Source organism: Pantherophis guttatus, chromosome 2 (assembly GCF_059756535.1).
Source record: "Pantherophis guttatus breed Tessera chromosome 2, ASM5975653v1, whole genome shotgun sequence".
NCBI lineage: Eukaryota > Metazoa > Chordata > Lepidosauria > Squamata > Colubridae > Pantherophis > Pantherophis guttatus.
Window position 1 is genome coordinate 257,553,097 of NC_142064.1, and position 13,574 is coordinate 257,566,670.

The 13,574-nt window shown below is 39.9% G+C and overlaps 1 protein-coding gene across 1 annotated transcript; it reads left to right on the top strand.

Moving 5' to 3' along the window:
* The first annotated feature begins 4,128 nt into the window (after positions 1–4,128).
* Positions 4,129–11,366, top strand: LOC148115642 (vomeronasal type-2 receptor 26-like). The gene is made up of 3 exons (XM_087885199.1): positions 4,129–4,248; positions 9,757–9,883; positions 10,310–11,366. Exons 1-3 carry the CDS (start codon positions 4,129–4,131, stop codon positions 11,209–11,211), a joined length of 1,149 nt encoding a protein of 382 aa, XP_087741325.1. The 3' UTR covers positions 11,212–11,366.
* Positions 11,367–13,574: the final 2,208 nt, after the last annotated feature.

Below are 13,574 nucleotides of genomic sequence, written 5' to 3' on the forward strand. Positions count from 1 at the left end.
TAATGTGACTGGTGGGCCTGGCCAACTTTTTTTTTTAACTTTTCAAAGCATTTTTTTCTAATGCTTTAAAAAGCCTTTCTGCCAATGAGGCAACTCAGCTGGGAGCATCAGAGAGGCCTTTTACAAAATGCCTCTCTGACGATCAGGCAACTCAGTTGGGATCATCAGAGAGGACTTTTACAAATGCTTCTCTGACAATCAGGCAACTCAGCTGGGATCATAAGAGACTTTTCAAAGCATTTTTTACCACCTCTTCAGCCAAGAGGTTGCAGAAAAAAATGCTTTGAAAAGCCTCTGATGATCCCAGCTGGGCCACACAATCATCGGAGGCTTTTTTTAACTTTTAAAAGCATTTTTTTCATCTACAAAAGCATTTGTAGAAAAAATGCTTTTAAAAGTTAAAAAAAAAAGAGCTTCTGATGATCATGCGGCTCAGCTGGGCATGGTGTGGGGGGGGGGCAGGGATTTTTGCTACTGGTTCTCCAAACCACCCACCACCATTGCTACCAGATCGGGCAATCTGGTCCAAACCAGGAGCATTTCATCCCTGTCGGGCCCCCATATTAAATGACCAGATTTTTCCTGTTGAGTTGGGAAGTGTTTCTGCAATATAATTTGGGTACAAGCAGTCTAATTGTGAATGGATTCTCCTTCCCATGAAGAGTTCTAAAGGGCTCCTGTTAGTTGTTGCACTTGGGGTGATATGTTGTACTGGGAGAAACTTATTGATCTATGCTTGTCAATCCCTTGGGCCAATTCTGGACAGAGCCTCTTTAGCAGATCTTACCATCCATTCAATCTGCCCATTACTGGTTGGATGAAAGGGGGCAACAAGGGCATGCCTAATGCCATGCTCTGCCAGGAATAGTTCAAATTGATTGGCCGTAAATTGAGGCCCGTTGTCCGAGACCAATACATCAGGGAGCCCGTGCACGACAAACAGTCTCTGGAGCACACAGATTACTGCTTCGGCTGTGGTGGTAGACATTAAAAATATCTCCAGCCACTTTGAAAATGCATCGACCACAATTAGGAACGTTTGGTCCTTTACTGGTCTTGCAAAGTCAATATGCACCCAGGACCATGGCACATTAGAGGTTTCCCATTCCTTAGCCGGGACAGAGGGGGGGTGCTGGTCTGGATTCCTGACACAGTGAGCAGGTAGTGACCAATTCCATTATTTCACGGTCCATATTGTTCCCCAGATGTAGCTCTCGGCCACGGCTTTCATCCTGACTATCCCAGGATGTCCCACATGTAAGACTTCCAGCACAATCTTGGGAGTATGACAACCCACTTCCCCCACAACAGACATCCATTTAACACAGACAGTTCATTACGATGCACATAATATGGTTGTACATTACCCAGAAATGGGCTACCCAGCCACCCCCACCACACATAATTCATTATTTGCATTAAGTCTCTATCTTTAGCTGACTATCTTGCAATTTTGGTTGTGGTAATTGCCCTGGTGGCAATGTCCTCAATGAGGAGAACCATGCAAATTGGGACAGGGTCTTCAACCAGGGTAGGCAGTGGGCAGCATGTGAGAGTGTCTGCGTGGCCTAGGGATTTTCTGGGTTGGTGAATCAGCTGGTAGCTGTAAGCTGCCAGAAAAATAGTCCACCTGGTCATTCTGGGGGACAAGATCATAGGAGTGGGGTGATCTCTGGCCAATAAACCCAGGAGGGGTTATGGGCAGTGATAAGCACAAAGTCTCTGTCACTGCGTTAAGTGTTTGCCAGCTGAACTCCCATTCTAAGCAGTACGGTAGCCTGGCCGTGAACTTATCTGTAGCTGAGATAAGGCTGGTTTTGTGAGACATTGGACTACTGCGCATGTCTTCATTCTTTCTTTCATTCTTCCTTTGTCTGTCTGTGTGATAAGACTGCTGGCAAGATGTAATTAGCTTGTTTTGTACTTTTATAATAAAATGTTTCTTAGAATATATACTTTGGGTTTTCTTTCTTTGAGAGTATACTCCATGGAAAACAAGATTCATCCACCTCTAATTAATTACAGTTTCCCCAGGGGTGGAAACAAAGCTGATTCATGCTTCAACAGTCTCTGCCATACAGGTAGTCATGGAACCTCTGGACTCTGGCGACTACAGCCAGTGTTTCCCTGTCCAGTTGGCTGTACTTATACTTGGTGGAGGACATGGTCCTGCAGTAATAGGCAATAGGTGCCTCACAGCCATTGGGCAGTTGGTGGCTAAGGATGGCCCCAACCCTGAAAGGGGGGTGTCACAGGTTAGCATCAATGGCAGAGTCTCGCTATAGTGGACTAGTACACAGTCTGAAGACAAAAGTTTTTTTACTGCTTAAAAAGCAGCAGCTTCAGCACAACCCCAAATCCAGAAAGCCTTTTTTCCTAACAGCCTATGCAGAGTTTCCACCATTTTTGACCCAGGAATATGCTATTAAAATTAAGCAACCCCAGGAATGCTTGCAATTCCTTCTTATTTTGGGGGGTGGGTACCTCTTTGTTCGCCGTTACTTTGCTTTTAGCTGGGTATATCCCAGACCCGTCGATCATATATCCCAGGAATTCTACCCTAGGCACAGCAATCTGACATTTTTTGCATTTGACCTTAAGCCCGGCTTCCTTGAATTTACTGAGAACAGATCTCAAACAGTTGAATAGAATTGTTTTGTTGGCAGCGGACACCAAGACATTGTCAAAATAGGGTACTACCCCAGGAATACCCTGTAACAGCCATTCCATGACATTCTGGAATGGTCCTGGTGTCACACTCACACCAAATTCTAGCCGGTGACATTTGAATGCACCTCTGTGCATGACAATCGTTTGAGCTTCGGCTATGCTGTCATCAACTGGCAACTGCTGGTAAGCCTGTGCCAGGTCGAGCTTAGAAAATGTTTTTCCCCCCCAATGAATGACGCAAGTGTTGAACGATGGGTACCGGATAGTCACTCTATTGTAGGGCTTATTGTTGGTGTATTTGTAGTCCACGCAGATGGGGACTAATCCATCAGCCTTGATAGGTGTGACTATAGGGGTTGAGAGCAAGGGGGACCCTTTGCAATTTAAGCCTAATTGGGGCGATTTTGGGGTCTAGGCCGAAAGAAATAGGCGTTCCTTTATACTTCCCCGGCTGTTGCTAAACACATTTTCAAATTCTAGAATGAGGTTGTCTGCATCATTGTGGTGGATGGTGTTGATTCCAGACACCCCCAGTCCCAGGGCCTTGAACAAGTCCAAGCCAAGCAGGCTTGGTAATGCTCCAACGATGACAGTTAGTTTTAGGGGTTCAGAGAACTCCCTAAATCTGACCCAGAAGGTTCTGCTCCCCATGACAGGGATGTGGTTCCCTTGGTAGTCTTTTAGCTGTATTCTCTGGGGACATAGGTCTCTCTTTTTGAGGCCAGGCACAGCCTTCCGGATTGTCTCCTAGGACATGATTGTCAATGATGAACCCATATCAATCTCCATATCCCATTGTGAGTCTTCTATCTGCACGGCAACATGTATTTTCTTTGCCTTTGATTGTCTGATATTGGTTTGATATGCATCCTTTTCTTCTGTTGGCTGGTCCTCTCTGTGCCTGGACTTCCAGGAAGACAACTTTGTGCAAGGATTTTGTTGCTCTGGCCTCATCGAGTGCTATCTGTAGAGTGAGGTTAGGATTTGCTAACAGCCACCTTTGAAAGCTAATGACCCTCACTTCGCTGATGAGCTGCTCGAGCAACAGCTCTCTAAACTCATAGTAGGCTGTGGCCTTCCTCAGTGCCACTAAATAATGGTTGACGGATTCGCCTTCCTCCTGCACTCTGCTATGGAATTCATGCCAACGAAAGAACCTGGATGGCACTGGAGCATAGTTTGCTTGTAGTGCATTCTGGACATTGACCCAGGGCACCGTCTGCACAGCGGCTGTTGCAGTGAGTGCCTTAGCCATGCCAAACACCTCATTTCCACAATAGCTGAGAAATAATGCTCTTTTCCAATTGTCTGATTGTCCCAGGAGGTCATTTGCTTCCATGAAACATTCAAACCTGGTCATGTATGAGTCCCAATTATCTGAGACTGGGTTGAAGGGAGTTGGTGGGGCATGAGCAGTCATTGTGATAGCTGATGCAGTTCAGTCACTGTAGTTGTAGCATGTCAATGCCTGCGGGTGGTCCCCTCTTCCGTTGGGACTGCGATCTAATTCAGCTCTTTTTGTTCACTCCTCTTCCAATCCCACCTTTGTCGCCAGTATTGGATCAGGCAATGGAAGAGGTAGGTATCCTTTCGAGGTAGATAAAATGAGGACCCGGATTGTGGGGGCAATAAACTGACTTTGTATAAAAAAGAACACCGCTTAGTGGGGGCCGAAAGCCCTACTAAGCAGGTATATACAAAAGTATGAATGCTATTGCTTAATGCATTGTAAGCCACCCTGAGTCTCCGGAGAAAGGGCGGCATATAAATCAAACCAATAAATAAATAAATAAATAAATAAATAAATAAATAAATAAATAAATAAATAAATAAATAAATAAATAAATAAATGAATGAATGAATGAATGAATGAATGAATGAATGAATGAATGAATGAATGACAGGACTCAGTGCTAACAGTAACAACAGCTCTTTATTAGTAAATTGGTGCAACCCAGCAGCCGGCTCATCTGACTGCTTGGCCTTTATAGGGAGCAGGCTGACAGGTTGGCCAATGGGGTTTGAGTATTTTCCTGCTGGATTGGCGGACCTGAGTGAAGCCTATGCTCATTGGAAAAAGAGCTGTAAATTCCTGCAGAATGACTGAAAGAAGCTTCCCATGAAATGCTGAATTAATCTGTTTCAGACTGTAGTGGTGATTTGAAGAGGTTGAATTATTCAGAGTACCTCCAATCCAAAATAATAGCAAGAAAAAAAAAAAAAGATTCAAACTGTAACGTTTTTTCTATGTTTCTGCAGCTTCATAGGTTCCTGAGAAACTTCCAACATCACAATATTTCCAGAGATGGGATTTCTTTTGATGAAAATGGAATTCCTGTTGGTGACTTTGATATCATGCAGTGGACATCCGTTTTGAACAAATCAGATGCAGGGGTGAAAATTGGGACTGTAGAAAGACAAGCCTCCTCAGAAGTCAAGATTTCTGTCAATCAAAGTGTCATTCAATGGCCAACTTCATTTAACAAAGTAGTTGAGGCTGCTTGGATTTTGCTCTTCTATTTATCTCCATATATTTCTGCTCAGAAATAATTCTTATTGAGGCCAATTGATATAACTTCCAAATAAGAGAACTTAAAGCCTCATTAATTTATTAGATATCATTTTACTTTAGAGGTTTTACAATAATCTATCACATGCTGGAACCTGCTGCATTGTATTGCAGGATTTGCAATTTACATTATTAAACTGGAATATCTTGCGATAATTTATAGTACATCACATTATCTTGTTTTCAGTAAGAGGAAATCCAGAATGTCTATGGAGATTCTCAGTCATCTAGGTTGTATCAAAGGTGCTTTTTCAAAAGGTACCTGGACTTTATTTTCCCTTGAAGATGTTTCACTTCTCATCCAAGAAGCTTTTTCAGTTCTGACTGAATGGTGGAAGATGGAAAGATTTGGAACTGCTGAAAAGACTGTTCTAAACAGGATATAGATTCAGCAATTGCAGGAAGATTCCACAACTATTTGCACAATTCACATGACCCTGAGGGCACAGATAAATTCCAAGTGGCCTCAACAACTTTCAGAAAGACTGCTAATGACCAGATGACTGCAAGGAATATAAATCCTTCCATACTTCACCATTCAGTCAGAACCGAAGAAGCTTCTGGAATGAGAAGTGGAAGATTGATCAGTTGTCTTTTGAAAAAGCACCTTTGGGAGAAAAATCCAGAATATGAAGGGTTTAGCCCACTGAATTGCATAAGAGAAAGATATGACTAAGAAGGTGGTGAGGGAAATGTGGGTAGCTAAAAGAGTCATTTAAACATGATGATACAATGATCAGTTGTAGGAGAGAAAGATAGGGACACTAGAGAAAGCTAGATATTGGAGGTTTCCTGAGAAAGCAAAGATGGAGAATACATATACTTATACTGTATTTTTCAGAGTATAAGACACACAGCCCCAACCTGTGTGTTTTTGCCCTCCCCAGCCCCCAGGAGCAAAGGAGGGTTTGGGAGCAGGCCTCCCAAACCCTCTGTGCATCCCTTTTTTAGGAAAAAGAGGTCCGTTATTTGTAAAAAAAGGGATGCGCAGGGGTTTGGGAGAGTGCTCTCTGCAGAGTGCTCGGAGGGGGCCCGAGGGAGGGCAAAAACTTTTTTTTCTTGTTTTCTTCTTCAAAATCTTGGTGTGTCTTATAGTACAAAAAATATGGTAAGCATTCTCATACATGCCCTAAGGAGAAACACCTTTTGCAATGGAACTACTTTCCTTTGGAAAAAAGAATGAGGAAATGAGTCTGTTTTGGGATCTACAATGGACATTGATAAAGAAAGATAATGACCTTTCGTTTGCAAGTAGAGTAATTAAAGTTCATGCCACTACTTCTTTTTTTTTTATTGAAAAAGTTTTCAAATACAAATTTCCCCCCCTTTTTTTCCCCCTCTCCCTCCCCCTCCCTAACCCCCCCTCCCCACCCATCCCCCCCTGTGACTTCTTCATAACAAAAAAAAACCTAGTTCATAACAGCTTACTTACTCCCTCCTCTAGATATTGACCTTTACTTACTAAAAATATTATTAATATTATAATTATAACATCCCCCTTTATCCATACATTTCAGAAAAGAGAAAAGAAAGGGAAAAAAAAAGACATTATACTATGACATTATAGAATAACTTCTCCACTTTAAAACTATACGATAAGTCCTACTTTAACATTTAATCTTCTATATATATTACTATAACATTTCAAAGCGGCCTTCCCCATAAAATCTAGTTTAACATTAATTCCACTCTATCCATTTCCTCCACTCCCCTGAATATATCACTTAAAAATCCCTTTTCTTAGACTAATCAATCTACTAACTAGCTTATTCACCCACTATCATGCAAAATTACCATACACAACATTTTTTAATATCTTTGATTCACTGCCCACACTACTTAAAAATATATGTCTATATTTTCCATTATATCTAAATAAAAAAAAAGAAAAGACAATGACTTTAAATTTATAATCCATATAGTATCTTCTTTGAGGTCTTTCCACTGGATTGGTACCAACATCCATAATCGGGTAACATAGCTTGCTGGTGCAACAGTTTATTCAGGATCTTCAATCATATCTGCCCCCATCAGTAGTAAATATCTTCTTATATGTATAAAAGTAAAAACAACCACCCGAGTGACATTATAATTATATTCCATATAGTAATAATTGTGGGTTTCATCAGGATTATTGATTCCCATCATCGTAGTGGGTAACAACCCGATCTTCTGCATGCCCCAGCATAATTCTCTTGCCTTGTGATTCAAGATAATATAATATGTTTATCAACACAAAAAGAAATTCCAAAATGGATAATTCAAATCCATCAGTTTAAGGCTCGTTTCACGTCCCCAGATTACGGCCATGCAGAGATCTGCCACAATCCTCAGGATGATATTAACCAATACGTCGCCTCTTGTGTGTTTACACATAATCATTCATATTTTAAAGTCACTGGCTTCACTGTTGCCTGATTTAGAAATTTCTATTTTTATGCCACCTATTTCTTTTTTTCTTTTCTTTTTGTGGGTTTGGTTTCCATCCTGGTTTCCTTTCTACAAATTGTATATCATCTGGTCGGTTTTTATTCTGCTTTGTAGATTGGTCTTGTTAGTTTTGTTTTTGTATCTCATGTTTCTTTTTTATCCCTTGTATATCCCCTAATTGGTTTCCATGCTTATCCTTGCCTTGATAAGTCATCACATTAAGGTTAGATGCCACTTCTCTCAAATTTGTAGATAGTCCAGCTGGGGTATCCAATAAATCCAAAGGCAATTCATCTGGTACAGTCTCTGTAATTCGATATTTTACCTTTATTTCCGGCTCCTTCTGCTTATCCTGTATTATATCTGAAGATGTTAAGTTCATTTTCAACCTATTTTGATAAAATTCCTCCGCTCTTTCAACAGTATTTAGCTGATATCTTTCTCCTTGGTATCTAAATATAATACCAACTGGGGCGTCCCACCTGAATGGGATATTTCTCTTTTTTAACTCATTCACCAGAAAACCAAATTTCTTCCTTTCCATCAATATCTTAGGTGGCAGTTCCTTGTAAATCCAAATCTTTCTTCCATACAATTGCAAATTAGAATTGAAGGAATTTTGCACGATATTATTCCTAATTTCCTTATCTGTAAAATAAATCACCACATCTCTAGGCAATTGCCTTTGCTTGGCAATCCAGGAGTTAATTCGATAAACTCTGTCAATCCTACAAAACACTTCGTCAGGTTGAACCTTTAGAATCCCAGCTAGAAATTCAGAAGATATTTTCCTTAAATCATCTCTATTATTTTCCTGCAAACCTCTTAATCTTATCGCATATTCTGTGAAATTATATTGTACCATTAAAATCTCTTTTTCAATCTTCTGTTGCAGATTTTCTGCATTACCATACTTTTGATCAGCATCCATTTTAGGTTTTTCTTCTAAGCTATTATCCTGAGTGTTTGTCAGATCATTTTCAATTTTTTGAATTCTATTGTCCAATTTATCTTGAATTTCTTCCATTTTAGACTCTAGTACATTAGTATTTGTGTCCAACTGTATCATAAATTCTGTAAAACCATTAGCCACTTTTGAGAATTTTTTGTCCAAAGAATCAAACTTGGATTTCACCAAATCTTTAATTTCCTGCTTAAATTTTTCAAGTTGCTGATTCACAATCTCCTCCCTTCTTTCAATCTCCTCTATAAAAAATTCTATTATATTAAAATCAGGTTTCTGAGACTGAAGAATTAAGACTTGTTCCTTTAAGTTATTGGTGGGGGAATCCCCCCCCTTCTTGTTTATCTGACTTTATGAGTCTCAGTGCCATGTTTCCGCCCAGGCAGGCTTTGTTAAAAAAAAGCAAGAAAGAAAAAAAAAGGACTTCTTTCCAATCAACAACAATATCAAGTCTCCAAGGGAAGAAAAAGAGAAAAAGACACAGGAGCGAAGTTTTGTCTACAAATGTAGCCAGTGGTATTTATTCCGCTACATTGTGGTAATAGAAAACGAAAGGACTTTCCCTTTCAGCCTCTCCTCCAGCCGACGCCATTTTAAAAGGCTTTTTTTCCTCTTTCTTTTCCTCCTCTCTCTTAAGTAATTTTTTAAAAAATTCAGTAAAATACTTGCGATTCAGTATTACAGGTCCAGCTCACATTTTCTTTGAGTAATCTGTTAAATTTGCAGGCTTGCTTTTGACGCCTGGCTCTGCATCAGCAGACGTCTCCCAAAGCCCGGAGCAGTGGCTGGGGATACGGGGCATCTCATCCGCTCCGTCCCAAAAGTAAAGGAAAAACATTTGGGACTCCGCAGAGAGTTCTACCCACCCCTGCCAGCTCTATCTCCGTTTCCTCATGGAAACGGAGTTTTTTCAAGCCGCCATTCCGTTGTGAAGGCGGCTCTGACAGGCAATGGAAGCTGACGATCCCAAAGGAACGTCTGGCAGCGACAAACAGCAAAACCCATGCCACTACTTCTTGACTGATTTTGCTCAATGTGCTCCTGAGCTTCTGGAAGCCACTTGATTTCAGTAAATCATTCTAATTCATATATTACCCTGACTAATTTTTCTGTTTATGTTTAGATGGTGCCTTATTCAAGATGTACAGAAAGTTGCTCCCCAGGTTATGCCAAGCTTGTGAGAGAGGGAGCCCCAGTTTGCTGCTATGACTGTTCTCTGTGTATGGAAGGAACATTCTCTGGGCAAGAAGGTACAGTAGGTGGCTCCAAAAATAACAAAAAAGAAATCAAGATGCAATCAATATACTATCTTTTTTTGGGGGGGGGAGTATTTGATCAAGAAGCAAGAAAAACATAAAATTTCCTGAAGGCATCCACAAACTTCAAAGATTGGGATCTATCACCAAATTCGGATGATGATGTGAGCATTAAAATAAGTAATGAAAGGTTCCTGATTTCTATTGAGTTGTTACTTTCTTGCTTGGTTCTGGGAAAGAGGACATTATCTTCAGCCTTTAAAAAGACTATTTGATCATTTTGACCAATGTTGTGTCGTATGGATATCCCTGGTGAGAAATATTATATTATTCCTTATAAATGAAGTAACTGATTTCTGATGCAGTTTTCATGCTCCTACAGCTGCAGAAACAGATTCATGATAACCATTTTTTTCTCAGATGCAGCCCATTGTGAAAAGTGTCCAGATGACCAGTATTCCAATAAGAAGCGAGATCAGTGTGTCCCCAAAAATATAAGCTTCTTATCCTATCAAGAATTGTTGGGACTCATCCTGGCTTTCTTTGCCATCGCTTTGTCACTAACCACCGCATTTATTCTGGGAATCTTCATGAAATACCGAGACACTCCCATAGTCAAAGCCAACAACTGTGAACTCACCTACATCCTCCTGGTTTCACTCCTGCTTTCTTTCTTGACCTCCCTTCTATTCATTGGTCGCCCCGTGAAAATGACCTGTCTCCTCCGACAAACCATTTTCAGTGTTGTTTTCTCAGTTGCCGTGTCTTCCTTGCTGGCCAAGACTGTCATGGTGGTGGTGGCCTTTCTGGCCACCAAGCCAGGCAGCAGCATGAGGAAATGGCTGGGGAAGAGTCTGGCCAACTCTATTGTTTTATCCTGCTCTGGTATTCAAGTAGGCCTCTGTATGATGTGGCTGGGAGTCTTTCCCCCATTCCCAGATTCTGACTTTCATTCCCAACCAGAACAGATCCTGCTGCAGTGCAATGAAGGCTCTGTCACCATGTTCTACTCTGCTCTTGGCTACATGGGTTTTTTGGCTGCCATCTGTTTCTTGGTGGCATTTCTGGCTCGAAATCTGCCAGGGGCTTTTAACGAAGCCAAACTGATCACCTTCAGCATGTTGGTTTTTTGTAGTGTTTGGATCTCCTTTGTTCCCACTTATCTGAGCACCAAGGGGAAATACATGGTAGCCGTGCAGATCTTCTCCATCCTGGCCTCTGGCCTGGGTTTACTGGGCTGCATCTTTATCCCCAAATGCTACATTATTATCCTTAGACCTGCCATGAACACCAAAGAACATCTGATGATAAAAAATCATTAAGTCTCCTTGTGTTGGTGTTTATTTTTCTACAGTTTACATGCAGCATAAAATCACATACTTTGAAGTAATGTTTTATTTGTTGTCGCTTATCTTTCTTCATTCCATGTGAATTTTGAATTATAATAATTGAGTAGTAAAGTTGCTAAAACAACTCAAACTATTTGAAATAATTATGTTTGTTTGTTTGTTTGTTTGTTTGTTTGTTTGTTTATTTATTTATTTATTCGATTTATATGCCACCCTTCTCCGGTGACTTAGGGTGGCTTACAATGCGTTAAGCAATAGTCTTCATACTTTTGTATATTCCTGCTTATTAGAGCTTTCGCCCCCCCCAAGCGGTGTTCTTTTTTTAATATACAAAGTCAGCTTATTGCCCCCACAATCCAGGTCCTCATTTTACCTACCTCAGAAGGATGGAAGGCTGAGTCAATCTTGAGCCTGGTGAGATTTGAACACGCAGTAATTGCAGGCAGCTGGCAGCTAAGTGCTACTTAACAGCACTTTAGTCCGCTGCTCCACCAAGGCTCTTATCCACCAAGGCTCTTATAGTAATTGAATATCCTTCAATTGTCCTAATCTGAATTCATATTATGACATTAATAAAATTTCTGAAACCTGGCCAGATAAACTGTTACCAGAGATGTTCTGATATGGTTTTAGATTAAATTAAAGACTAGCTAATGACGATGTGTGTTTTTGTTACTGTATAGGTTGGTGTGCTGGTGTTGTATTTTATTTTCTGGGGTGATGTTCTGATTTTGTTCAAAAAAATAGTTAATTTCAAATACTGTATATATTTGATGGATCTCTTCTGCCTTGATAATGTAAGATCATTCATAGTTAGATAGATGAGATAGATAGATAGATAGATAGATAGATAGATAGATAGATGATAGATAGATGATAGATAGATAGATAGATAGATAGATAGATAGATAGATAGATAGATAGATAGATAGATGATAGATAGATGACAGGCTCAAGGTTGACTCAGCCTTCTACCCTTTCTAAGGTAGGTAAATTGAGGACCCAGTTTGTGGGGGCAATAAGCTGACTTTGTATAAAATATACCAAAGTATGAAGGCTATTGCTTAATGCACTGTAAGCCGCCCTGAGTCTCCGGAGAAGGGTGGCATATAAATCAAATTAAAAAAAAAAAAGATAGGAGAGATCAAATAAGAGAAAAATAGAGAGACAGATAATATTCTATATATTAAGAATAGATAAAACATCAACATGAACATTGGAGCAACTTTAATTTTTTTCTCCATCCCTTTGAATAAATTAATGAGACAAATTATTATTTTTGACAGTCTTCAATCAAAAGAAAAATATGTACAACTCTGAGTCATTTGGGGGGAGAAATCATGTAGACATGCTGTGACAATGAAGATGTGCTTATGAGAATTAAAATTGGTTCCTCTTTTTATCCATATCCATATCCATATCCATTTCTATATACTGTACATACAGTGTCTGTTTGTCTCTGTGTGTGTTTCCTGCCAACCTAGCAATTCAAAAGCATGTAAATGCAAGAAGATAAATAGGTACCACTTCAGTGGGCAAGTAACAATGTTTCGTGCATCTTCAGTGCATAGTCATGCCAGCCAGTCTTCATTTGTGAATCAAAGATGAGCACCGCCCCTTAGGTTGGTCATGACTGACAGGGGAAATCTTTACCTATACCCATCTAAACCTTTACCAATAAACATATAAATTTGTTTTTGTACATGTGTCTTTTCTTTGTCTTTGTCTTTGTCTTTTTGTCAGTCAGCACTTCACTGTATTACATATTAGGAAAGCTACATCATATAAGTGAGTACTACTTTTATCTGACCTTGTCTTGGTAATGGTCTCTCAATGCCACTACCCCTGCCTTCTACGCTATCTCTTTTTGGATATTGAGAAAGCATTGGAAAAGCAAAACAATTACAATGTATTTTTATTCACATATTGATTCACTAGAATCCTGATTTATGCCAAATGAGGATTCTAGATTGTCCTAATAGTAGTGTCGAATCTATCCTAGTCACTTCTAGGTTATCTGCAAAGATGAGAAAAATTTCCTCCCTCCAATTGTTTATCAAATTAAAGGGTCCAGAACCCAGCATTCAACAATCCAGCATTCAACAAGAATGAACTCAACAAGAATAAAATGGTATATGATTTCTTGCCTAAGCAGAGGGTTGGACTAGAAGACCTCCAAGGTCCCTTCCAACTCTTCTATTCTATTCTATTCTATTCTATTCTATTCTATTCTATTCTATTCTATTCTATTCTATTCTATTCTATTCATCAACCATGTTTTGTCATGTTTTGTCATGTTTTGGCACTCGGTGAGTGAAAGATTCACCACCACTGTC

Bases quoted from the DNA above. Each gene is read 5' to 3' on its own strand.
- LOC148115642 (XM_087885199.1), top strand. From the start codon at position 4,129: ATGTCAATGCCTGCGGGTGGTCCCCTCTTCCGTTGGGACTGCGATCTA. The intron at 4,249-9,756 runs GTAGGTATCCTT...GTTTATGTTTAG, and splicing joins TGGATCAGGCAATGGAAGAG to ATGGTGCCTTATTCAAGATG. The intron at 9,884-10,309 runs GTACAGTAGGTG...TTTTTTTCTCAG, and splicing joins AACATTCTCTGGGCAAGAAG to ATGCAGCCCATTGTGAAAAG.